This window comes from Pelobates fuscus, chromosome 2 (assembly GCF_036172605.1).
Source record: "Pelobates fuscus isolate aPelFus1 chromosome 2, aPelFus1.pri, whole genome shotgun sequence".
Taxonomy (NCBI): Eukaryota; Metazoa; Chordata; class Amphibia; order Anura; family Pelobatidae; genus Pelobates; species Pelobates fuscus.
Window position 1 is genome coordinate 136,240,999 of NC_086318.1, and position 25,017 is coordinate 136,266,015.

The following is a 25,017-nucleotide window of genomic DNA, read 5'->3' on the forward strand; positions in this document are numbered from 1 at the left end:
TAATTAAGAAGCACTCACGTGGTTTAGAGCCTATTTGGATTGGCTCTAATCACTCTCGCTTTGTGTCATTCAGGTGACACACACCTCAACGTCCAGATGGAGTGTACTCGGTTTGAGAGTCCCTGAGACACCAAATGCGATGCTGACCGGAGAGGAGGCCACTGGATTAACAGAAAGCCCTGCTGCAGTATTTCTGGATACAGCTTGGAGTAGGAGACCTCATGGAGCAAAGGTGAAACCAAAATGGTGTCTTGTATGACCTGGAAGTGGATCTCATGCAAATGCTGACCTTGAACAGTCTATAACAAACAGCCAGCCAGCCAGCCAGCCAGCCAACAAACAGATCAATGTTTCAGTCCTGCATAGAGGACTTTCATCAGGATCCTGATGAAAGTCCTCTATGCAGGACTGAAACGTTGATCGTTTTTTAAACCTTATAACAATAAATTTTGGACTTTTAAATACACGAGAGTGCTGATACCTGCTTACATGGATATATATATATATATATATATATATATATATTTTTTTTTTTTTTTTTTTTTTTTACATTAACTTTTTTTTTTTTTACTTTTTTTTTTACCCGCAGGGGGCCTGGGGGCGATCGGGTATGTATATATGGAGGGAGAGGGAGGGAAGCGGTTAATTAAAAAAATATTTATTTATTTTTTAATTAAATGTAATGTGTTCTTCACTGAGTGCCTCAACCCCTCGAGGCACTCTGCACAGGGAGGTTTTTGGTGTATAGATCATGCCCCTGCAGTCTCACTGCTTAATTATCTGCAATTTAGGAGTTGAATCATTTTTCTTTCTGTTCATGGAGCCCTAACCACACCTTCTGTATAAAAAAAAAATAGTTTCAGATGTCAACTTAGATGTTTTTATCTCCTGCTCTGTAAATTGAACTTGAGTTACACACAGGAGGCTCCTGCAAAGTCTACAAGGCTATTAACAGTGCAGGAAATAAGAAATTCTAAATTAAACAAACTTCAGTCAGGTTAGCAGAGTTTCAACTGGAATTAGCTTTAGCAAATACGAGAATTGCCATTCCAGTTGTGATTTATTAATTTTCACTGGATTATATCTATATAAATATTGAATAATTTCAAAATACAAGATTCAGACAATTAGTGTAGTTTCCCTAAACACCAGATTACCCATCCATTTATTCTAGTACCAATACCAGTTCTCAATAGGCAACCAAAGCACGGCTCATGTGGGTCTACTAAACAAGTAAATTTTATCTGGATGGTTTTAAAGACAATCAGGACCAGATGAATCCGGGAGGATTCACATTCACAAGTTATCACTCACTTTCATTTTGGAAGCAAGTGATAATTAAAGGGCTATGCTAACACTTTTTGGGGGTGCCTTTTTCTATTTAAAATGGCCCAATGGGCACTATTAATTTGGTTACCCCCCTAAATTTTACAGTAAACCTGTTTATTTACCTGAAATCCAGTGCCGGGCAAAGCTCCTGGCACTGCCTTCCATGCCTCCATCCAACATCACCAAGTGCCTCATGAGGTCCAATTTAAAGGCTTTTAATAGACAAGCCATTTATTGGACTGTTTACCTGGCTCAGAGCACATGCCTGCAATCTGAGCTACAAAGAGAGGAAGGGCAGGAGTGGAGACGAAGATTTGGAGGGAGGGTGGGAAAACAAGCAACAAGAAATATTGAGGGTATAGAGAGACAGGGAGGGGTCAACCCAGTGTAGAAGGGAGGGAGGGGAGACAAATGCACTGCCTGCAAGTAGAAGCTTAATGCATCCATTGCCAGCATGCGGACAATACAGATTAATTTTTTTGCACAGAATTTGGATTTGGCAGTCCGGAACAGATTGCATATTACTCTGTAGGTGCATAATTCCAAGCGGACATGCAGCATATACAGATTCCTACCACCATGACCACTTCAAATCACTGAAGTGGTCATGGTGGTTGGAGTAACTCTGTAAGTACTGCTTGCCGGCTGGATAATAATGTGTCTTCACCTACAGTAATTGTGTATAGAAATCAGTCTGTGTAAATAAGAAACATTGTTCTTCTCCTAAATTACATTTTAGTTGCATGGACTATTAGTAAGCCACCCAAACCTTCTAAGAACAGCCCCACATCCCCATTCATAAAATTGTGTCTCTTCCTTGACCATTTAAATTGTTGTCAGGTATGGAGACTGAGTATACAAAGTTAAACAAACAGAGGTCACCAAGTCAGAAGAACGTGGCTACAGAGTTAAGGGGGCAAATTCTAGGGGTGGAGTCCAGCTAATTGGGGCCAAATGTAATGCTTTCTCTATTGCCAGTTTTCTAGAGTTACACAGTAGATGCATTCTCTATTATTTGGAATACAATGAAAACCCCTCTTTTTCTTGATTCATTTTTTTTCTACAAATGTATCATGTATTCTTATTATCAGTTTTAAAGTGATCAGTTAATGAGAGAGAAAAAAACAAGCAGATTCATAGTAACATTTCCAAAATGTTTATTGTGCGGTCTTCTTAAAATGTTTTATATTCCTTTAAAAAAGATACTTTAAAATCAGTGGCAGCTCTTCAATTGGTTTACCAGGACAGGTCCCCAGGGATTCAGGGAAGTCATTAGGGTAATGTCTGTACAGAAATGTTGCAGTAATGGTTGTTTCTGGTAGAACACCATCTTCATCAAGGTAGATAATCTGAACAGAACCTTTAGACTTTTTAAAATAAAGTTTCCGGTCGGTATGTTCTTCTGATGAGCTGTCATGTTGTTCAGATGAAGTATGATTGTGACCTTTCACATGATGATGGCCTTTATGATGTGAATGATGACCATGATGACGGCGATGTTGGCCATGATGAGAATTGTAGTCATGGTGATGAGGATGATGGTCATGATGACGTTGGTGATGATGATGACGGTGTCTTTCACGGTGATCATGCAGATTACAGTTATTTTTACGAGGTTTGGAGTTTTCTTTGTCCAGTGTATACCCACCATGTCCACGATGATAGTCATCATCATCATCCTTAAAATTAAGTAAATAATTAGTACTGCTTACCATACAGTTTTTTTTACCATTATAGGCTATTAGCTAATCCCAACCTGTTAGCAAAACAGATAGTTTATTTAATCATCTACTATCCTGAAGACTGTAAATTAAGTAACAGATTGTCTATGCTACAAAATGTGGGTATGTGTATATATAAATATATATATATGTGGTCAGAACCATGAAAGCCTAAAAGTAAAGGTCGAAGTGCGGGTAGGCCTGTAAATAATAGAGGGCCCACTAAGGCAAAAAGCAACATAAAATTAGGTAAAATTAATTAAATAAGGGGGAGTGTTGGGATGACCTGAGACTGAATGGCCCAGGTTATAGGCAAAACTCCTCCCACAATTACAGACATGCGGCCCTTAAACTGAGCTGAAAAAAAACCAGGTATGATGCCCGTAGCAAGTAGCACCAAAACCATTGGTTTGCAGTTGTTATGGTGTTTAGACTGCTACTTTGAACATTTCAAAGCACCTAACAGTCTAACCACCCCAACATGCCACAAGAATCTCCATTCACTGCTAAAAACTCCAATAATACAAATAAAAGTGAACACTCTATTAGCTGTGTGCTGTCCAGTTTTATACCCCTTCTTTTTGCTTATACAATCTTGGTAATGGAACAACCAGATGGCAAATTTGGGTACTACGTTTTAAAATCATTCTTTGGTGAACTTATCAAACAGATATTAGCACGTTATATATATATGCAAGAGATGCTTAATGACGGAGACCCCTGTACACATAGGGATCAGTACTATTTTTTTAAGGAACCTACTTACTTTACTCTATTTGCTGCTTTGGTGTTAATTAATTGTGTTCTCCCTGATTTATTATGTAGGTACTATTAACCCCTTAAGGACACATGACAAGTGTGACACATCATGATTCCCTTTTATTCCAGAAGTTTGGTGCTTAAGGGGTTAAACATTATTTAGATGGCAACATTTGCCTCATGAAGAATTTCAAATAAAATAAACTTTAAATCATTGATGCATATCCACATTTTTTTGTTTTTGAATTTAAAATGAAATTAAAAACTGAATTGACTTAAATAATTTTTCAAATCCTAAATTTTGACATTTAACTTGAATTACTGATAATTCTCAGCGAATAACCACTACCACTTCCACATTAGCTATATCAATTATCCACCATACACGGGGAGCAGCAATCACGTCAAGATTATCAATATAGCAAGTAGTAACAAGGCAGAATTTGTCTCAGGGACCAAAGTGCTGCTCAAGAACAGTTTGCGTTTCCCCTTCCTCCATCTTCACTCTGACATTTCCACCCTCTCGTGGAGGGCATGTTTCTTTCATTCCTCCCCTCCCAGCCCCTCCACTCCCTTTGAAATACAAATTGTCAAAAAAACAAACACTTTGACACAAACCATGAGCCTACTTACGCCATCGTTACTACAACATGATATTAGTTTATTATTATTTGTTTAGACAGCATCTTTAATATTAATATTTGTATGTGGCATTCTCTTTAAATAACAAGCCTGATAGTTATTATAATGTATTTTTCTATTTACCTTTGGTCCATATATTTCACAGGACACACTTGTACTTGGCTCATTTATATCATGCACAAATATACTTGCAATGCAGAAACCAACATCCTGTTAGGGATAAGAAGGTAGTAAGTAATACATTGACATTATCATCACTCAAAACACTAACATATTACAAAATAAAGACATAACTGATACATTCTGTTTACAATATAGTCTGGCAAATTAAAGAGTTTGGTTACATGATAAATAATTTCATTTAACAGCATGAAATGTTTTCTTTATGTCTGTCAGAATTTTTGATTGGCATGATCTTAAACTAATTATTTTAAATATGTGACTGGGAAATAAAAAAATCAAGTTTGTAAACTTATTCACTTTTTAAAAGTAGCGTTAATATATCTCCACAGTGCACGCAAGAAAAAAAACTAGCAAATAGCATTTAAACTGCCAGAGATATTGTCTGCTGAGCTGATGTGGAGAGAGCTGCAGGTTAGAGACGTATGCATAGGCTAACTAGACAAAAGTGGTAAGTGGTGTCCCTCAGGGTTCTGTTCTGAGACTTCTATTCTAACATATTAATGATATAGTCGTTGAAAGCCATGTTTCAGCATTTGCAGATGACACAAAACTCTGTAAAGTAATAAAATATGAGCAAGATATTGCTTTGCTGCAGAGGGGTTTGGATAGATTGAGGGACTCGGCACTAAAATGGCACATGGAATTTAATGTAGAAAAATGCAAAGTTATGCACTTCGGGGTAAAATATGCGCAAGCAACTTACACCCTAGACAGTAACGAAATCAGAATAACAACACACAAGAAATATTTGGGAATTGTTATTGACAACAAACTAGGCAACAATGTGCAATGGCAATCAGCAGTTGCTAAGGCCTGTAAGGTTTTGTCATGTATAAAAAGGGACATTAATTCTCAGGATTAGAGATGTCCCAAACAGTTCGCCAGGAACTGTGCGCTGGCGAACATAGCTTGTTCGCGGAGGGCGAACATATGCAATGTTCGGTCCGCCCCCTATTCGTCATGGAGGTTGGAGGGTCTGGGAGGGAGGGAGGGTCTGTTGCTGATTGGCTGGAATGTGTCTGCTGACTGTGAGGTACAGGGTCAAAGTTTACTCAATGATGATGAATAGGGGGCGGACCAAACATCGCATATGTTCGCCAGCAGCGGCGACCGCGAACAAGCTATGTTCGCCGGCGATTAGTTCCCGGCGAACTGTTCGGACATCTCTACTCAGGATGAAAATATAATTTTGCCTCTTTATAAATCACTGGTAAGACCACACGTTGAATATGCTGTGCAATTTTCGGCACTTGTTCTAAAGAAGAATACTAAAGCACTGAAAAAAGTGCCGAGACATTTTACAAAATTAATAAAAGGAATGGAAAATTGAAGTTATGAAGAAACCGGGTAAAACATTTGAATCTGTATAGGTCAGAGAAAGGCGCCTCAGAGGGGATATGATAACATTATACAGATATATTCGGGGCCAATACAAACCATTGTGTGGAAATCTATTCATAAAAATATCTATACATAGGATATGAGCTCACACATTTAGACTGGAAGAAAGGAGATTTAATCTAAGGCAAAGGAAAGGGTTTTTTACAGTAAGAACAATAAGGATGTGGTATTCTCTGCCTAAAAAAAATGATTTTATCAGAGTCTGTACAGATGTTTAAACAGCAAATAGATGAATACTTGCAAAAAAAATAATATTCAGGGATATCATTTTTAATTTGCAGGGTAATAGCTTCTTGATCCAAGGAGAGACTTGACTGTCATTCTGCAGTCAAGAAGGATTTATTACCTAGTTTGTTTCAAAGTTGGAAAGAGCTTCAAACTGGGGTTTTTGCCTTCTTTTGGATCAACAGCAATAACAGATGTGAGAAAGGCTAAACTTCGTGGACACTGTAACAGAGCTCCCTGTATCCCGGCTGGGTACCTCCGCCAAGGACCGCTTCCTAGCTGGATGAGGGGAAAACCTCAGCGCTTCTGCCCCAGTCGCCGTGGCTTGACTGGGGTCCTCCTGCAGCCTCTCTGTCTTGGAACAGGATAGGGGACTAGCTCTATTCCCTCCCAGGGACTGGACGACACACAGTCCTGGGAGCGCTAGTCCTTACAAGGACTTTCCCCGCCAAATCCTCCACAAGCTGGAACAAAGTGCTGAGCCGTGATTATAGCTCTTCCCCTTCTAGGAACTAAATCACACATAGTTCTGGGAGTACAACTGATTTTAATGAGCCAAACTCAGCCTTTTATGAACAGACCCCAGTAGGGGTCTCCATTCTATTCAGCACAAGCCCCTCCCAGGAATCTCTGGGCCTGGGAGATAACACAAAAAAAATAAATCATAAAAGTACCCCAAAACATAATAAAAACATAAAATAACCCCACAAATAATACATTGTTAAATAGCCCTGATCCGAGTGCCCAAATTCTCCATATAGCGCTCAGATCCATGCAGTGTAGGGGAAACGCCACCGCGTTAGTTCTGACCGGCCGCACACGTGGTCAACTTTCGGGAGCTCCTATGGCCGCAATACGGGGGTGCTCCGCCTGGCTCTTAGGTAGCTTTGTTCCCCTTAGTCTCAGGCACATTCCCTCCAAAAAGTGCTCTCCTTTAAAGTGGTTCAAACCGCAAACCAAGTTGTTTGGGAACCGCTGGGTCACCTCATGACGAAAACAGTTCCATAACATTTGTGGCTAAGTTCCACTGAGGTGGCTGGGAACCCACAAAGTCTTCATGCCGAATTTAGTTTCATAGTGGTCGCGCCTAAGTACCGCTGGGACTATTCGTGGGTTTAGTTCATGCGAACAGCCCCCAGAGAGCCAGCGTATGGTTCTATTCGCATGAGGGGGACCTTCAGAACCAGGGGAACCCAGGGAAAGCAGATAATGGAAACATATGTGGGAAAAAGCGTTTGTCACAGACGCGTGTCTCTTTTCAGACTATGTAACTATGTGTATTACAGCCTCCCCACAAACATTCATACCCCTACAGTCACCATTAACAATCACCTGCCCCACAGGCACCACTCACATGCACAAAGACAACTCTATATATACACAGTAACCCCCGTGTACACACAGTCACCCCCATGCACACAGTTACCTCCATATAATAAGTAACCCCCCTTACACACAATCACACACAACTTACAGCCTTGCCAGAAAACAAGACTGCAGCCCCCATGCACATAACACACCACAAGCAACTCCCACACACACATACATTCTAGACACAGAGATACACATATGCACAAACATATATACATGCCAAACACACTCACACATACACGTACACACAGATATACACTCACACACACAAACACATACAAGAATATTTACTGGCAACACTGTTTTCTTAGCTGTAACTTAAATATTTGATACATTTTCTTTTAAAAGTTATTCTTGTCCAGCCAAAATTTTAGTTTTCATTTCCTTTAACTAATGTCCTATCTAAGCCTACTGAAATGAGAAATACAATGATACATTACTTTCTAGAACACAAAATACTTTCTGGGGTTGTTTTATTTTTTTGCAAAATGCTTGGTAGTGAAGGGGTTAAACTCCCTTAGAATGGAGTTCTACTCTAGCAGTTCTCAACCCAGTCTTCGAGGCACACCAGAACTCTAGGTTTTTCTGTATCGCCATTAGAGAGAGAGAATGGGTGATGTATAACCTAAAACAATTTAGCTAAGCTTCATGGACACATTTTGGCCAACATAGCTCATCTGACAAAATAGCAATGGATTTTTCCAGTGTTGCTATATAGGGCTGTATTATGCAAGTTCCATTCCATTCAGTCTTGTTTGTTTTATCTGATGAATGATCCCTAAAAAAAATGCTGCCTAGCTACATTACACCACGCAACTGCATCCCTCTGCACAGGGTATAAAATTCCATCCATTATTCTATTTAAAAAATCAGAGATTGTCAATTAGGGAAATTCTCCACTTACAGCATCTTTGTCTGCGAGGAAATTGCAGTCTGAGAGGACAACATCACTTTGTGTTTTCAAGCAGTCAGTTTCCTTTATTGTAAAGGCTACGAAATAAGTAGCAGTCTACACAAGAAAAATGGACAAACGTTAATCCAAGATCTCTAACTCTATCAGTGATAAATATATTGCAGTTATTATATTTTAAATTGTTACAATAGTTACAGGTGGTTCACTTCTTTACACCCCTGGCCCATTATATATTATTAACCCAAACCCCCATATTAATCAGGAAGTCAATAGTCAGGCTCAGTATTAAAGGGACACTGTATGCACCCAGATCACTTCAGCTCCCTTAACCCTGAGCATGTTATTATTGCAGTTTTTATAATCTGCAATAATTATCTGCTAGGGTCAACTCCCCCTCTAGTGGATGTCTACCAGATGGGGGGAAGAGGTCGGGGGGAGGAGGATGACAGAGGAGGAAGAGCTATAGTGCCAGGAAAACAAGTTTGTTTTTTGGCACTATAGTTTCCCTTTAAATTAATTACATTAATTACTACTATTAGGAAACAGCCTATGCTTTTTTTTTTTTAAGAACAAAGGAAGATAATAGAAAAAAAAATGTTACTCTTTTAGTTTGATCTCTAAACCTTTAACCCCTTAAGGACCAAACTTCTGGAATAAAATGGAATTATGACGTGTCAGACATGTCATGTGTCCTTAAGGGGTTAAAGGAGTCAGATAACACCTTTATTACCTTCTTATGAATGAAGAGCACCCATCTGTTTATGATAAATGAAAAGGACACTAATTCATGCAATATTGTAAGCATTACTCAGTATGCAAATGATTGCAATCTTACCTGCATTCTCACTCTTTCCAAGTGGTATGCCTTGAAATAATTGGTATTGTTGCTTTCCTTGTTGTATTCTTCTACCAGTTTACCCACATCAACCTCAGGGGTGGGTTCTGTTACAATGACGGGGCAGTCAGGACATTCCGTGAATATTGCACTAGAAGGAACTGTTACAGTGAGAGTGGGTTATCTATAAAAAGACACAGCTAATACCCAGTTTAGGTAAACTAAATGTGTGTGCGGTAAAGGAGTGAACCAAGTCCGAGACTTGGTGACAGTTTATAACAGTTTGGGATTATACAGGGAGCATTACAAGTAAATGTAACCAAGTGTGCTCTGGAGATAGAGACAAGGTGGGCTCACGTTACAGTAATGCATGGTCTTTAACCTCTTAAGGACCAAACTTCTGGAATAAAAGGTAATCATGACATGTCACACATGTCATGTGTCCTTAAGGGGTTAAGGAACACTCCAAGCACCATAACCACTACTTCCCGTAATAGCAGTTATGGTGCCAGGAGTGATTTGGTGCTCTCCCATAGTAAGCAGTCAAACTGCTTTAGTACAGTTTAACAACTTACCTGAGTACCATGTGCACCACACTGCATCAGGTCTTCTACTGCCAGAGAAGTTGGATGTTTCTATAGAATAAGGGGTGCCTGATTCTTATTGGCTTATAGCACTCAGTTGACACTCTCAGTCAATAAGCACAGTTCTGGACGGTCCGGCTTTGCTCTGTAAAACTAACTGGATTCTCTTGTAGAAGAAAATGAGAAGTTAGGGAGACTGCCATGGAAGTCTGTTAGGACTCAGGAAAGTTGTCAAATCATACAAAAACGGTTTGACTATTTACTTTACCAAGGGCACACTTGGCACAACTACTCGCAAATATCATTATATCAAAAACATTGATTAACCCCTTCAGGACGGAGTCAATAGTGCACGTTCTGATCAAAACAAAACGTAAACAAAAACTGGAATTTGCGCTATATGTCTGTTCACCCGTAGTTCCCCTCTTTCATATTATATGCACCCACTTATTATATATCATTTTGTTCAGGAGAAACAGGGCTTTAATTTATCATTAACTATTCATATATGGAACATAATTCATTATGAATAAAAATTTTAAAAAATGTGAGAAAATAAGATTTTTTTTTAAATTTGTATTTCCGTCTGACATTTTAGCTGTGAATGTCAAAAATGCACATACCGTATTTTTCGCTCCATAAGACGCACTTTTTTTCCCCTCAAAGCTGAGTGCGCACTTCCTTTCAGTCCCGCCGGAAACCGGAACATGAAATTCAAGTTCCACTACCGCGGTGCGCCCTGTGCTGCCGGCCAACGCTGCAAGACAGGTAAGTAATTATGGGACAAGGGGAGGGGGACAGTATGGGAGAGAAGAATATGGGGAGGGGGATGAAGTCTATGGGGAGGGGGGGGATGAAGTCTATGGGGAGGGGGGGGGATGAAGTCTATGGGGAGGGGGGGGATGAAGTCTATGGGGAGGGGGGGAAGGGGGGGATGAAGTCTATGGGGAGGGTGGGGATGAAGTATATGGGGAGGGGGGGATGAAGTCTATGGGGAGGGGGGGATGAAGTCTATGGGGAGGGGGGGATGAAGTCTATGGGGAGGGGGATGAAGTCTATGGGGAGGGGGGGATGAAGTCTATGGGGAGGGGGGATGAAGTCTATGGGGGGGATGAAGTCTATGGGGAGGGGGGGATGAAGTCTATGGGGAGGGGGGGATGAAGTCTATGGGGAGGGGGGAGATGAAGTCTATGGGGAGGGGGTGGATGAAGTCTATGGGGAGGGGGTGGATGAAGTCTATGGGGAGGGGGTGGATGAAGTCTATGGGGAGGGAGTGGATGAAGACTATGGGGAGGGGGTGGATGAAGTCTATGGGGAGAGGGTGGATGAAGACTATGGGGAGGGGGTGGGTGAAGTCTATGGGGAGGGGGTGGGTGAAGTCTATGGGGAGGGGGTGGGTGAAGTCTATGGGGAGGGGGTGGGTGAAGACTATGGGAGAGAGGAGAAGACTATGGGAGGGGGGGACACTATGGGACAGGGGAGAAAACAAATATTCTGTACAAACTGTCCCATAGTAAGAAACACTATGGGACAGTTTGTTCAGAATATTTTTTTTCTGGGTTTCTTCCTCTAAAAACTAGGTGCGTCTTATGGTGAGGTGCGTCTTATGGAGCGAAAAATACGGTATTTGTAATCAGCGATGTCTCACGAGTACAACAGTATCCCCCATTAACAGGTTTTATGTTGTTTTGGAAAGTTACAGGGTCAAATATTGTCTGATATAATGTCTGATATTTTAGACAGTCCCCCTGCTGGCAGATCCACAGCCAGCTATAGGGGGCCATGTGATCGCTCTTTGAGAGCGATCACATGGCCCCCGGGGGCCTGATTTGCCGTGTGGGGGCTGCCTGGGTTGTGAGGCAGTCCTCCCGAAGCGGAGCGCCGGTAAGGTAAGTATACCGGGCGCTCGAGGGCTCAAAGCCGTTACGGCGTTCTATGCCGTCGCAACGGCTTTAAAGCCCACTTAAAGCGCGACGGCATAGAACGTCGTAACGGCGTTAAGGGGTTAAGCTAGTTACAATCTAAGACATTAAATAAACAAAAAATAAAATCTATGAATAAACATCATACTTCCAAGAAGCCCAGAAGCTCTTTCACAGAAAATGGGTTTATTCTCTTAGCAGAATAAGAGTTTGCTTTGCTTACTTAGTTACTTACTTGGAAATTAAAAAATAGGTACTCAATAAGAAGAGTAAATCCTTAATCTGCTAAAACAATCCAAAAGCTTTATTGTAATGTAACGTTAAACAACTGTTGAATACTACCTCACTGTACATTTGTCAAAAGGCTTAGTCCCCAAGATTGCACAAAGGTTACGAACTGGGTTGAGGTCCCAGTGGGTCCAATGGACCTGTGCTGCTCTCTAATATAGTGCCTACTTATCTGTGCCACCCTCATCAAAGCAGTGACTGGGCAGCACATATATTACCTCTTGCCAAATACCTGTTTTATTGCCAGGGAGGCTCAGATGTACCAGAGAGAAAGGAAATAGTGGTGAACAGAAAAATGACAAAAAAAAAAGCAGAAAAAAATAAATTTCATGAATGTATTAACACTGCAGGCACAAAAACATCTTAAAAACATATGTTCATGTTCGACAACTGTATATGTATCTGCTCTGTTTGTAATTTATTGTATTTGAACCTGTTAGTACAGTGAGTGTATGGAGCTATGTACATGTGTGCAGGGTTAAACATAATGTTGTTAGTGTCAGAGTTAGATTACTTGTCATAGGGTGTTGTTTAGTATTAACAAGGCTAAAAGCGTGAGAGGGGTTAAAGTTGTGGTATAAGGGTATTTCGGATCATTTGGTTTAGAGTGAGGTGAGATTTCTTTTTGGTACAAGGTGTGTTTAGGATTGCTGAGTTAAGTTAATATAATAACTCCCTTTTTTCAGAGAAAAGGGTATTTTAACTTTTACTTCCCTCGTGAGTACCTGGGCTGAGGGTGCAATTGTACTGGAACAGTTTTTGTTTTTCCTTTGTCCCGGATATGAAGATGGCAGCACTACATTGGCCAAATACCTATAAATAAAAAAATAGAACTTTCTAGTTAAATGAATTAGTCTCCTACTCAATTTCATGTACTTCATACTTCATTAATTTAACTTCACTCCACCTTCTGACTCTCTAAATGTTCCTTACCAGGTCCCCATATCCCCTTCAAGATTCCTGAATCCTTTTATTCCAGTTATTTTAATTTCTTACATTAACATTAAGCAAATCTGCAGCAATTGTCCAGATGCATTTGGTGTTCGGCTTAGTATAGGTGCTTTGTGAATTGGAGGATTAACAAAGAAACAATTTTTGTAAAGTTTCAGATCGAATGCAGATGCAAAATGTGGATCCCGATCTGTCATACATGTCCCACAATGCTTTGCCAGCTGGGGATCTACAATTTGTCCATCCTTCCAGGGTTGTATTTGGCACTAAGCAGTGTTTGTGTTTTTCAATGTAAGCATGTTTTTGTATTACGTGTGTGTGTCCTTGTTGAATGCAGGCACTCATTTCTGTGTAATGTACACACTGCCATACACACAGACACACACACACACACACACATAAACATACACAAACTGATTCACATACACAGATACACACACTGACATACATGCAAATACAGACACATATACACTGACATGCAGTTACACACAGAGATAAACACACTGACACACACTTAGATTCACTGACACAGTTACACACAGATACACACTGATACATAGTTACAAACACAGATACACACACTGACAGATACACAGAGATACACACAGACATTGACACACTGACACACAGATAAATACACAGACACACTGACACACATATGTAATATTAATATTTTTAGCCATCCTCTTGTTTCTTACCTTTTGGGTGCAGGAGGGTGACCTGAGTCACAGCCTGACTTTCCCTTCGTCTCTGCCTTGTCCTGTGCCTCAACCCTCTTGCATGTTAGCTGGGAGGAAGTAACTGGCACTCACTTCCTCCCAGCACTGTCATTGGTAATAGGGCCTGGTCGAGCTATATGAGAACAACAGAACACGACCAGGCCCCTGAAGACCTATGCCTTCGGGTGCATCTAAGTGCATGAGTCACCCGATGGGCCCCCTCTGCATGCAGGCCACGGTGCAGCCACACCGACGGTAGTTCTGCTCTGCACAGCGACATATATATATATATATATATATATATATATATATATATATCAATAAACGCTATAAATATATGCCCATTGGGAATGTGGGGCCCTGGTGTTTGGCTTCCCAGGACCACCTGACCCCTGTGTATGCGTTGGACTCTTTTAGAATAGTAAGGGTTTACTCTGATTGCTGAATAACAATGTCCCTATAGACTTCAGTAGTTGAATTGCTATTACGTAAACAGAGTAAATGCTTCATCTGCTAAGAGAACCCTGCCCAAAAATATTTAGCTGGAACATTTCCAATGGCATATTAAGTATGTTACACAGTGTATATTGTCACGGTACTTACAGCGTTATGGAACGAGATGTCATCGCTGCAGTTCTTCCATGATACCCCACTTAGAACAGAGCATTTTGTCTCCAAGACATCTACAGTTAGGTAGAAAAGAGAACCACCTCCTGGTCTCAAAGACTACGACCAGAAAATAGAAAGCAGAACTGAATTATAATTAATAATTACACTGGTAATAGAATCAAAGAAAATATTTAAGATACAGTGACGTAATTAGTCCACAAGGGAGCTGTCAGTCCCAGAACTCCCTCCTTTTCTAACTTTAGAATTGTCAATGTTGTAAATTCTTTTTGTTTGAGGCAAGGAGAATTCCGTAACCTAGAGGGTGGTAATTGGACCTTTGAAGAAAGAGAGAGATTTTGGAATAACAGAAACATGAAGTTCTTGTAACTCACTTGTCAGAACCAATCCTAATGCAAAATGCAAATAGTTCTGCAGAATAAATAGAAAATGAAGAAAAAGAGCAACTGGAATGCAAAGTGTACCTGTGCACTAGTAAGATTTATTGAAGGGCATACAAACAACAAATGTTTCAGTTCCGTGTTCTTTTTTTCAATGCACTATGCTATCCTCTCCTTTCTAGTTACAAATATTTCTGCATTGGACTAAACTTTGGAGAAACTCTCATCTTTGCAAAATGTTGTTAATTTGATTTAACCCCTTATTGACTGTCGATTTTCCTAGTTTCAGTACGTTCATAACTTCAACTGTTTCAACATTTTTGCTTTATGTTTCTTAAATACTGCACAAATATGTATAATGGATCCCACCCACCCACCCTCCAGGGTAATTTAATTAAAACAATTTTGAAAATTTCTTTTAACCTTTTCATCGCCAACTCATGCCAAAGTTGTTGGTTATATTTAATTTTCTTGTGGTTTCACGTACATTTCATTTTCATAGAGAGTTTTATGGACCGCATATCCCGCTACTTTAAAGACAACAGGTTTAAAATTCACTACTCTCCACAAGTACTAAGCACTATACCCCATTTGGATCTTTGCCACTTAAAGGGGCAAAATACACACATGCCAAATTCAGTATTCAGATCTGCATATTAGACTGATTGATATTACTAAACCTGTATTACCTTTGGATCAGAACAGTTGACTCTAACAGCACTCTAATGCGATCAAGGCATACCATTTACAAAAAAACTTTGGCCTGTTTTATATGGGGCATTTAGTACCATCTAACTGCATCATCACTAATGCCTGCAGAAATTATCAGTGCATTTTACTTTTTGTATTATATACATGCTGAATTTTAATGGTGAATTCCATAGGCTTGTATGGCCTCTTATGTAAAAAAACAAACAAAAAAAAACAGATTTGTAATTTGCTGTATCTCTTGTGTGTAGCAATATTTCACATGTATAGCTATGCCATCCTTTTGGGGAAATTATAAGGTCAAATTAGTGGCATGCCTCTTTGCTTCTTCCCCAGAAACAATATTTAGTTAAATGAAACTCTTTGTGTCGACCAGTGTCAAATGCCAATGATTTTTAACCCTAACCCTAGCTAACCATTGCTAACTCACACAAACCCACACTTAACTAGCCCTAACCTAAACTAACATAAAGTTACTCAAACCCTAGCTAACAATTGCTAACTTGTACAAATTCATACTGTTACTAACCTTAACCTAAGCTAACAATAACCCAAGCCCTAGCTAGCACTAACCATAACACTTTACCATTAATAAATTGGCCAAAAGGCTGAGTAATCGCTGTTAGGGCTAATCACGCTGATTACAATCCTTACCTGTAGGGTGATCAAATAGCATGGATGCCAATCTGCCTTTAATGGCCTACAACAGAAGCAGTCCAACATTGACTCTGTACTCATTGTGAAGAAATGACCCTTGTATTCGGTATTTCTGCATGTTTCCCTTCTATTTCTTCATGTTTCCAGTCGGCAGATGAAACTGCCGAACAAAGACCACCCCCTGGCTCATTTAACTTCAAAACCGCATCAATTAAACCCTATACGTGTGCGGCCAGCGTTCGTACTGACGAACGCCACGTGGCAGAGAAAACCGCGGCCATCTTTTTTCCAAACGAACAAAGGCAGCGGGACTTGGTCGCCGAGTGTCTGGAACTAAAATCGGACACTCAACTTCCCGAACACCGGTCTCAAACACACGAACGCTGGAACTATATGTACCGATTAGCTAGAAGAGCGCTATTCGGTACGGTTGTGCATACAAATGAGGGGAACAATCGCTGCTAGAAGCCAGGGGAATTAATTTGGTATTTGTATTCGTTTTTCTACCTTTTCTAAAGTGACCGGCAAAACCACACGAACTTGTGGAACTATTTTGGGCAGCCCACCCACGGTGACCCGGTCACAAAGGACTTCCATGGTTTTTGAGAACCCCTGAACCGATCTGGGTGAAATTTGAATATGTTGATTACCCAGATTGGGGCTATCAGGGGACATATGATTTGTGGGGATACACCATGTATAAAGGGGTGTTCCAAATATTGGGGAAAATAGTGATTTTTCTGCCTGGAGATAATTAAGTTATTACTGTATCAGACTTGATTATCTCCCAGGCTAGGGAAGGGAATTATGTGTTTGTACTGGGTGTGTTTTATGTTTTTATTGTACGGGATTGGTTAAATGTTGTCCCTCCCTGTGGGATGTCCCCTTGCATGGGGACTTGCATAAAAAGCTGTGTGTGTGAATAAAGCCAGTTCATCTTGTATCCTGATTCTTGACTTTGGCTGTTATTTGGAATTCATATGCTTTACTAAGGGAATTATCTTGTGAAGCTGTTGCTATTTCGTATGGATTTCGTTCACTGTAACTACCAAACGGAGAGCTATATATACTAGGCTCTGGCGGTTCGGGAGGAAAGTACCGAAGGAGGTTTAAATACACTTGATTTCCTTACAACTGGTGGCAAGCGGAGGGATTCGAATCCCGAATGGAGGTTTCAAACCAAGCAAGGGAATAAATGGCTCAGCAGTACCAGCTACTTAAAAGAACCACGCTAAAGGATTTACTGGAAGCTCGAGGCATAGTAGGAAGTAACAAGGCAAAAGCCATGTTAATTGCAGAATTAATACAGAGCGACAGTACCAGTAATACAGAGATGGAACAAGAGGAAGAAACCGTGATGCAGAAGGACATCAGATGGATGCTCAGTCTATTGGGATCCAACCCAGCTACAGAGGCGGTCCTGCAGGTCATGGCACAAGCCAGGCAATCGCAGAAAGAGCGAGAGGACCGAGACAGACTGTCACAGGGGGATTTGCTACAGTCCCCGGGAAGTACTAATGACATACCAAAGAAGGTAAATTATGCAGCATTTAAATCGTTTAATGACAATGAAATGGAAATTAACAGCTATTTATAAGACTTTGAACGTCAATGTGCACTGGAGGGATTAGACTCCACAAAATGGGCTGCAGTAATTAGCAGTAAATTGTCAGGTAGAGCAGCAGAGGCGTTGCGAGCAGTACCTGAGGGGTACATACATAATTATGAAAAAATAAAAGACATTTTGTTGGCTAGATATGCTGTAACCCCTGAGGCATACCAGAAAAAGTTTATAGAGCTGCGGAAGACGGGGAGAGATTCACATACTGAATGGGCTTTTCGGCTACACAGGGCCGCCCGTAATTGGATGAAGGGCTGCCAAGCAACTACCCTGGAGGATGCCTTACAACTAATGTTATTGGAGCAATTGTTTAATCACACTGCAGAGGATATAAAAGACTGGGTTAAAGATAGAAAACCTAAAACTGTGGAGGAAGCCGCCAGATTAGCGGATGAATATCAGGATAACAGGAGGAAGGAACAAGGGGTGAGCAGACCAACTTTTAAGCCTAACTACACGGCTCCAGCAACCACTACCCCTCCTAGATCCTCCATGAGCAACCCCCCACCAAGCCCAGCAATCACATCTCGACCCCCTGCAGTGTGCCATTATTGCAAACAACCTGGACATTATAAAAACCAGTGCCCTCGCTTGAACCGGGGAAGCTGGGAATGGCAACCCCCACAACAACCCAGGGCAGCCGCTCATTGTGTGCAACAAGAAAGCACATCCCTAACCAGGAAGGACAGTGGAGTGTGCTACACGAGGTCAACCCAGTGCAAGCTGGGGGTGACAACCGGGACCACCACCGCCAATGGATTACAGTAGATGGCGTGGGGGCTCGGGCGCTGAGAGACTCTGGGGCTACTTTAACTGTGGTACAGCCTCACACGATCAAGACTCAAACCCGCACCGGATGTACAGTCACTGTGAGGGTGGCTGGGGGTGCTATACACAAACTGCCCACCGCCAATGTCCTTGTCGACTGGGGTTCTGGGTCCAAACAGTTGGAAATCGGTATTATGCAGGAACTACCAGACGAGGTCTTATTGGGGAATGACGTCGGATGTTTAACCTCCCAACTAGCCCGGGACACCCCTTCAGAGGCATACCCGGTTACCACCCGAGCTCAAGCCAGACTGGAAGCACCGCTGCACTCTGAGAAAAAACAGGTAGGAGTTGAAATACCCGATCCCCCTTCCCCTTTCTGGGATACCCCCAAGGGTTTTGAACAAGAGCAGCATATAGACCCCACACTAGAGGGATATAGGAAGGCAGTGGCCGTTACCCCAGGAAACAACCCGCACGAAAGGTTTGAGTGGTATAAGGGATTGTTATATCGAGTGACGGGGGGGTGGGACAGGGGGCCACTCAGGTCACCAAAAGACAGTTAATTGTACCCCGTAAATTTCGGGCTGAGTTATTAAAACTCAGTCATGACATTCCCTTAGCAGGACACCTAGGAGTCAAAAAGACAAGGGACCGGTTAACCCAAACGTTTTTCTGGCCTAGGGTCACACAGGACCTCAAGTATTATTGTAGGACATGCGATGTATGTCAAAAGATAGGGAAAAGAGGTGACCATCAGAAAGCCAAACTCCCCCCGTTGCTCATTATCGAACAGCCCTTTCACCGAGTAGCGGTGGACTTGATAGGACCCCTCAGCCGACCCAGCCAGTCTGGCAAAAAGTTCATCCTAACTGTAGTGGACTACGCCCATAGATACCCAGAGGCAGTCGCCCTCACAAACATAGAGGCAGAGACCGTGGCAGAGGCCCTCATTAAAATATTCACCCGGGTAGGTTTCCCCCAGGAGATCCTATCCGATTGGGGAACTCAGTTCACGGCAATTCTGACACAACAATTGTGGCAGAGCTGTGGAGTGAAAACCCTATTTAGCGCCCCCTATCATCCCCAGATGGCACACTCAAATAGATGCTAAAAACCTTTTCAGAGTCCCACAGGAATTGGGAAAAGTACCTCCCCCACCTTCTGTTCGCCTACCGCGAGGTGCCCCAGGCATCCATTGGGTTTTCCCCTTTCGAACTCCTTTTCGGGAGAAAAGTTCGGGGCCCACTGGATCTCGTACGGGAGCACTGGGAGGGTAAGACAGATGAGGGGGGAGTCCCTATCGTCCAGTATGTTCTGGAGTTCTGGGACCGTCTGCGGGCTCTCACCGAATCTGTTCGGGAGAACCTGCATTCGGCCCAGGAGTGCCAGACAAAGTGGTACGATAGGCGAGCCAGAGATAGGGTACTAGACCTAGGGCAGAAAGTATTGGCTCTGAGACCAGTTAAGAAAGACAAGCTGCAAGTAGCCTGGCAGGGACCTTTTAAGGTAGTAGAACGTATTAGCGAGACTACCTACATTGTGAGCAAATGTTCAGATGAAAGACTGACAAAAGCTTTTCATGTGAACGTGCTCAAACCATATTTTGAGAGAACAGAGGATGTGGGCGCCGTGTGTGCCCCCGCCACTGAGGATAGTGAGGGACTACCCCTTCCTGATTTACTAGACACCTCCCCCTGTACTATTGACCAAGTAAGCTTGGGTCAAAACTTAAACTCCTTAGAAAAAGGTGAGGCAGCTCAACTGCTGCAGGGATACCGAGAGATGTTTTCAGCCATCCCTACATTTCAGAGGATGGCTGATAGACTCCTGGAGGGGTTTCAGGACTTCGCATGTGCGTATCTAGATGATATTGCCATCTACAGCCGCACATGGGGGGACCATCTGGGTCACGTGTCCAGGGTACTCAAGCATATCCACCTCGCAGGGCTCACCTTGAAACCAGACAAATGCCATGTAGGCATGGCCGAGGTACAGTATCTCGGCCACAGGGTGGGTTCCAGTAGGCAGCGTCCAGAGCCAGCTAAGGTAGAGGCCATAGCTAATTGGCCCCAACCTACTAGCCTTTTTAGGGACGGCCGGTTCTTACCGAAAGTTTGTCCCAGAGTAAAGCGCCCTGGCCAAACCTCTCACCGACCTTACCAAAAAGGCCCTTCCAAAACAGGTCTCCTGGACCCCAGAGTGCGCGGACGCTTTCCAGAAACTTAAAGCGGCATTGAGTGAGGCTCCTGTTTTGGCAGCACCCGACCACACTAAACAATTTCTCGTCCACACAGATGCCTCCATGTTTGGGCTGGGAGCCGTGTTGAGCCAAGTGGGAGACGACGGCATGGAACACCCGGTGGTATATCTCAGCCGTAAACTTTTGCCCAGAGAGGTCAGCTATGCCACCGTGGAAAAAGAGTGCTTAGCTCTCGTTTGGGCACTCAAGAAACTCCAGCCATATCTGTACGGACGGGCATTTACCCTTATGACCGACCACAACCCCCTGGTGTGGCTTAACCGGGTAGCTGGCGACAACCCCAGGCTATTACGGTGGAGCCTAGCCCTCCAACCATATAACTTTACCATGCAATACCGCCCGGGCAAACAAAACGGTAATGCGGATGGTCTGTCCCGGCAGACCGAACTGGACTCCTAAAAAAAAAAAAAATTCCTTTTCTCGGTCATCCCCAAGCCAACCTATGGACTTATAGGGGAGCAGTGTGAAGAAATTACCCTTGTATTCGGTATTTCTGCATGTTTCCCTTCTATTTCTTCATGTTTCCAGTCGGCAGATGAAACTGCCGAACAAAGACCACCCCCTGGCTCATTTAACTTCAAAACCGGCATCAATTAAACCCTCTACGTGTGCGGCCAGCGTTCGTACTGCCGAACGCCACGTGGTAGAGAAAACCGCGGCCATCTGTTTTCCATACGAACAAAGGCAGCGGGACTTGGTCGTCGAGTGTCTGGAACTAAAATCGGACACTCGACTTCCCGAACACCGGTCTCAAACACACGAACGCTGGAACTATATGTACCGATTAGCTAGAAGAGCGCTATTCGGTACGGTTGTGCATACGAATGAGAGGAACAATCACTGCTAGGAGCCAGGGGAATTCATTTGGTATTTGTATTTGTTTTTCTACCTTTTCTAAAGTGACCGACAAAACCACACGAACTTGTGGAACTATTTTGGGCAGCCCACCCACGGTGACCCGGTCACAAAGGACTTCCATGGTTTTTGAGAACCCCTGAACCGATCTGGGTGAAATTTGAATATGTTGGTCACCCAGATCGGGGCTATCAGGGGACATATGATTTGTGGGGATACACCATGTATAAAGGGGTGTTCCAGATAGTGGGGAAAATAGTGATTTTTCTGCCTGGAGATAATCGAGTTATTACTGTATCAGACTTGATTATCTCCCGGGCTAGGGGAGGGAATTATGTGTTTGTACTGGGTGTGTTTTATGTTTTTATTGTACGGGATTGGTTAAATGTTGTCCCTCCCTGTGGGATGTCCCCTTGCATGGGGACTTGCATAAAAAGCTGTGTGTGTGTGAATAAAGCCAGTTCATCTTGTATCCTGATTCTTGACTTTGGCTGTTATTTGGAATTCGTATGCTTTACTAAGGGAATTATCTTGTGAAGCTATTGCTATTTCGTATGGATTTCGTTCATTGTAACTACTGAACGGAGAGCTATATATACTAGGCTCTGGCGGTTCGGGAGGAAACTACCGAAGGAGGTTTAAATACACTCGGTTTCCTTACACTCATCAATCTCGATCTGCATAGGGCAGAGAGGCTTCCTGCAGTTCAACATCATGGGCTGAGGTTTCCAGTCGCTGTGACAGTCTGACGACCAACTTAGCTTTAGTCACAATTTGGCTATATTAGCCTCCATTTTGCCTTTAGACTTTGCTACAATTCAAGGTTTCGTGGATAAACCCTGCAGACACGCATATGTGCACATGCACGTAAATAGATAACGTGTAAGTACAGAGAACAGAGACAGGATAATCAATACCACTACAGTGTGCAAGCAAATTAATTTCTCTGATTAATTTAAAGAGATAGCATAATCATCATGACCACTATAGTGGTCTGTATTAGTTATAGTTCCTGGAGTCCAACCATAGCTACCTTAGCTGCTCATGGTCTGTCTCCCTCTTCAGGCTTCATTTACATCAATTCCACCCATCTGTGGATGGATATCATTAGCTGAGAACATCAGCTGATGCTCATAACCAAATAAATCCATCCAAACAAAGATAAACTTGTTATATCTAATACAGACTCTTGCTTTAGCTGACATGAGAGAGACCCAGGTAAGTGTCAAACCATTTGGAAATTCTATGACTGCTTACCTGCTTACCGTACTCAACCAATCAAAAAAAAAAAAACACGTTTAGGTCAGTCCGACTACTGTACCGGATATCAATTTACATTAAAGGCTTGTGAAACACAGCAGTTTTTTTCTTTACTTTACATATAGTCATTCCTTGAAATAGCATATTTACCTTTTGCTCATATGCTCTCACAACGCGAAATGGCTTTAACACAAATCCTCCATCTCGAACCTCGTTGATCAAGTCCAAAGCCAGTCCTGCTTCAGTTTCTGTAGCATTGCAGTCTAAAGGGATTGGGTTGGATCTGGGACGTGGGGGGCTCCGAGCATCACAGAAATATATTAAAGCAAAAAGAATCAGTGCGCAAGCCTTCTCCATGCTGGTAGACTGGCTTACTGAGATCCCTGCACTGGTGTATACTCTCCATCAGCCCCATGTGGATCTAGTTATATAGTATCTCATGATAGACCAGTGCCTGTTTCCTTGAACCTTTTCTTACATCAGTGCAAATAAAAGGTAAATTATTATAGACTGTTGCCTTATATACAGTGTACAAATATGTAATTATTTACCTTCTTTGCAAATGTTATTTTAGTATCAACTGATAAAGGAAAAATGATGATCTTTAATAGAATTCAATGAAGTAAGGTACAAGGACAACTTTTCTGATTCCTGAGAAAATTAGTAAGTCCTTGTACCATAACATTAGGGAGGTTAACCCCTTCAGGACCGGACTGTTTTTGCAATGTTTGTACGTTAAGGAACAGAGCTATTTTAACAATATTGTGGTGTTTGTGTTTAGCTGTAATTTTCCGCTCTCTCATTTACTGTTCCGATACAAATTATATATTGTTTTTTTCAGGACAAAAAAGGCTTTCTTTACATACTATTATTTTTATCATGTCATATAATTTAATTTTTAAAAAAATAATAAAATATGGTGAAAAATTAAAAGAAAACACGTTTTTTGACTTCTACTTACATTTTTTTTTACTGATCTACAAAATCGAATTAAACAAACTGCTAAATAGATTCAAAATGTTGTCCTGAGTTTAACCCCTTAATGACGAGTGACTCAGGGGAAACCCTTAACGACGAGTGACGTACCTCGTCCGTCACGCGGCAAAATTAACCCCAGATCGCCGCAATCGCGGCGATCGCGGGGTTAATGGTGCTCCGGTCTGCCTCTGTATTAGAGGCAGATCCGGTCTGCCTCTGTATTAGAGGCAGACCGGGAGCACTGGATCGGGCTGTCCCAGCACATGTGCTCGCTCTGACAGTATGTCAGAGTGAGCACATGTGCTCAGTATACTCACCTTCCGCCTCCCTGCACTTCCGGGTTCTGTGTGAAGTGCAGGGAGACGGATCAGTGCTGATCCTGCCCCTTGTTAAAAGAAAAAAATAAAGTTTAATTAAAATCCCACCCCCCTTTACCAATTTTAATTAAAAAATAACCCCTTCCCTGCCAATTGCTCACTGACTACAGTGATCAATTGGCAGGGATTGCATTTTACTATGATCTGATTTTTTTTTTTTAACCCCTGAGGGTTAATTTTTTTTTTTTTTTTAACCCTTAGGGGTTAAATGTATTTTATTAATTAATTTAAGTATTTTAAAATTATAAATTAAGCTAGCTGGGGAGGGTGGAAGCTAGTGGGCAATTGGGGGGATTTGGTGTTACGCTAACTAGGGGTTAACGTTAAAAAAAGTTTTAAAATAAGCTTTAAAAAGTTAAAAATTAAGTTAAAAAAAGTTTTAATAACGTTTAAGTAAAGAATAACAAAAAACACCCCCCTTTACCCAGTCCAAATAAAAATTAGCCCCTTCCCTGCCAGTCGATCACTGCCTACAGTGATCAAAATACAGATCACAGTATTATACTGTGATCTAATTTTTTTTAACCCCTGACGATTAACTTTTATTTATTTTTTAATCCTCAGGGGTTCGATTTATTTAACTAATTTAAATATAGTATAATTAAATAGTTTGCTAGCTGTGGTGGGTGTGAGTTATGGGAAAATGGGGAATTTACTGTTAGTGCTGCTTACTGCTAGTT

General features: G+C 41.9%; 1 protein-coding gene across 1 annotated transcript; it reads right to left on the minus strand.

Moving 5' to 3' along the window:
- Nucleotides 1-2,469: 2,469 nt before the first annotated feature.
- Nucleotides 2,470-23,406, minus strand: LOC134586857 (fetuin-B-like). Its single transcript, XM_063442736.1, has 7 exons — nucleotides 23,133-23,406; nucleotides 14,447-14,569; nucleotides 12,899-12,986; nucleotides 9,380-9,540; nucleotides 8,536-8,640; nucleotides 4,574-4,661; nucleotides 2,470-3,004 (listed from the first exon to the last, which is right to left on the minus strand). The coding sequence occupies exons 1-7, from the start codon at nucleotides 23,337-23,339 to the stop codon at nucleotides 2,523-2,525; spliced, it is 1,254 nt and encodes a 417-aa protein (XP_063298806.1). The 5' UTR covers nucleotides 23,340-23,406; the 3' UTR covers nucleotides 2,470-2,522.
- Nucleotides 23,407-25,017: the final 1,611 nt, after the last annotated feature.

What these genes read in the sequence shown, in the direction of transcription:
- LOC134586857 (XM_063442736.1), bottom strand. Translation starts at nt 23,339, where the DNA reads ATGGAGAAGGCTTGCGCACTGATTCTTTTTGCTTTAATATATTTCTGT. An exon ending in CAATTGCACCCTCAGCCCAG is followed by an intron (nt 9,541 to 12,898) that starts GTACTCACGAGG and finishes TCACTGTAACAG; the next exon opens with TTCCTTCTAGTGCAATATTC. An exon ending in TGAAATATATGGACCAAAGG is followed by an intron (nt 3,005 to 4,573) that starts TAAATAGAAAAA and finishes ATTTTAAGGATG; the next exon opens with ATGATGATGACTATCATCGT.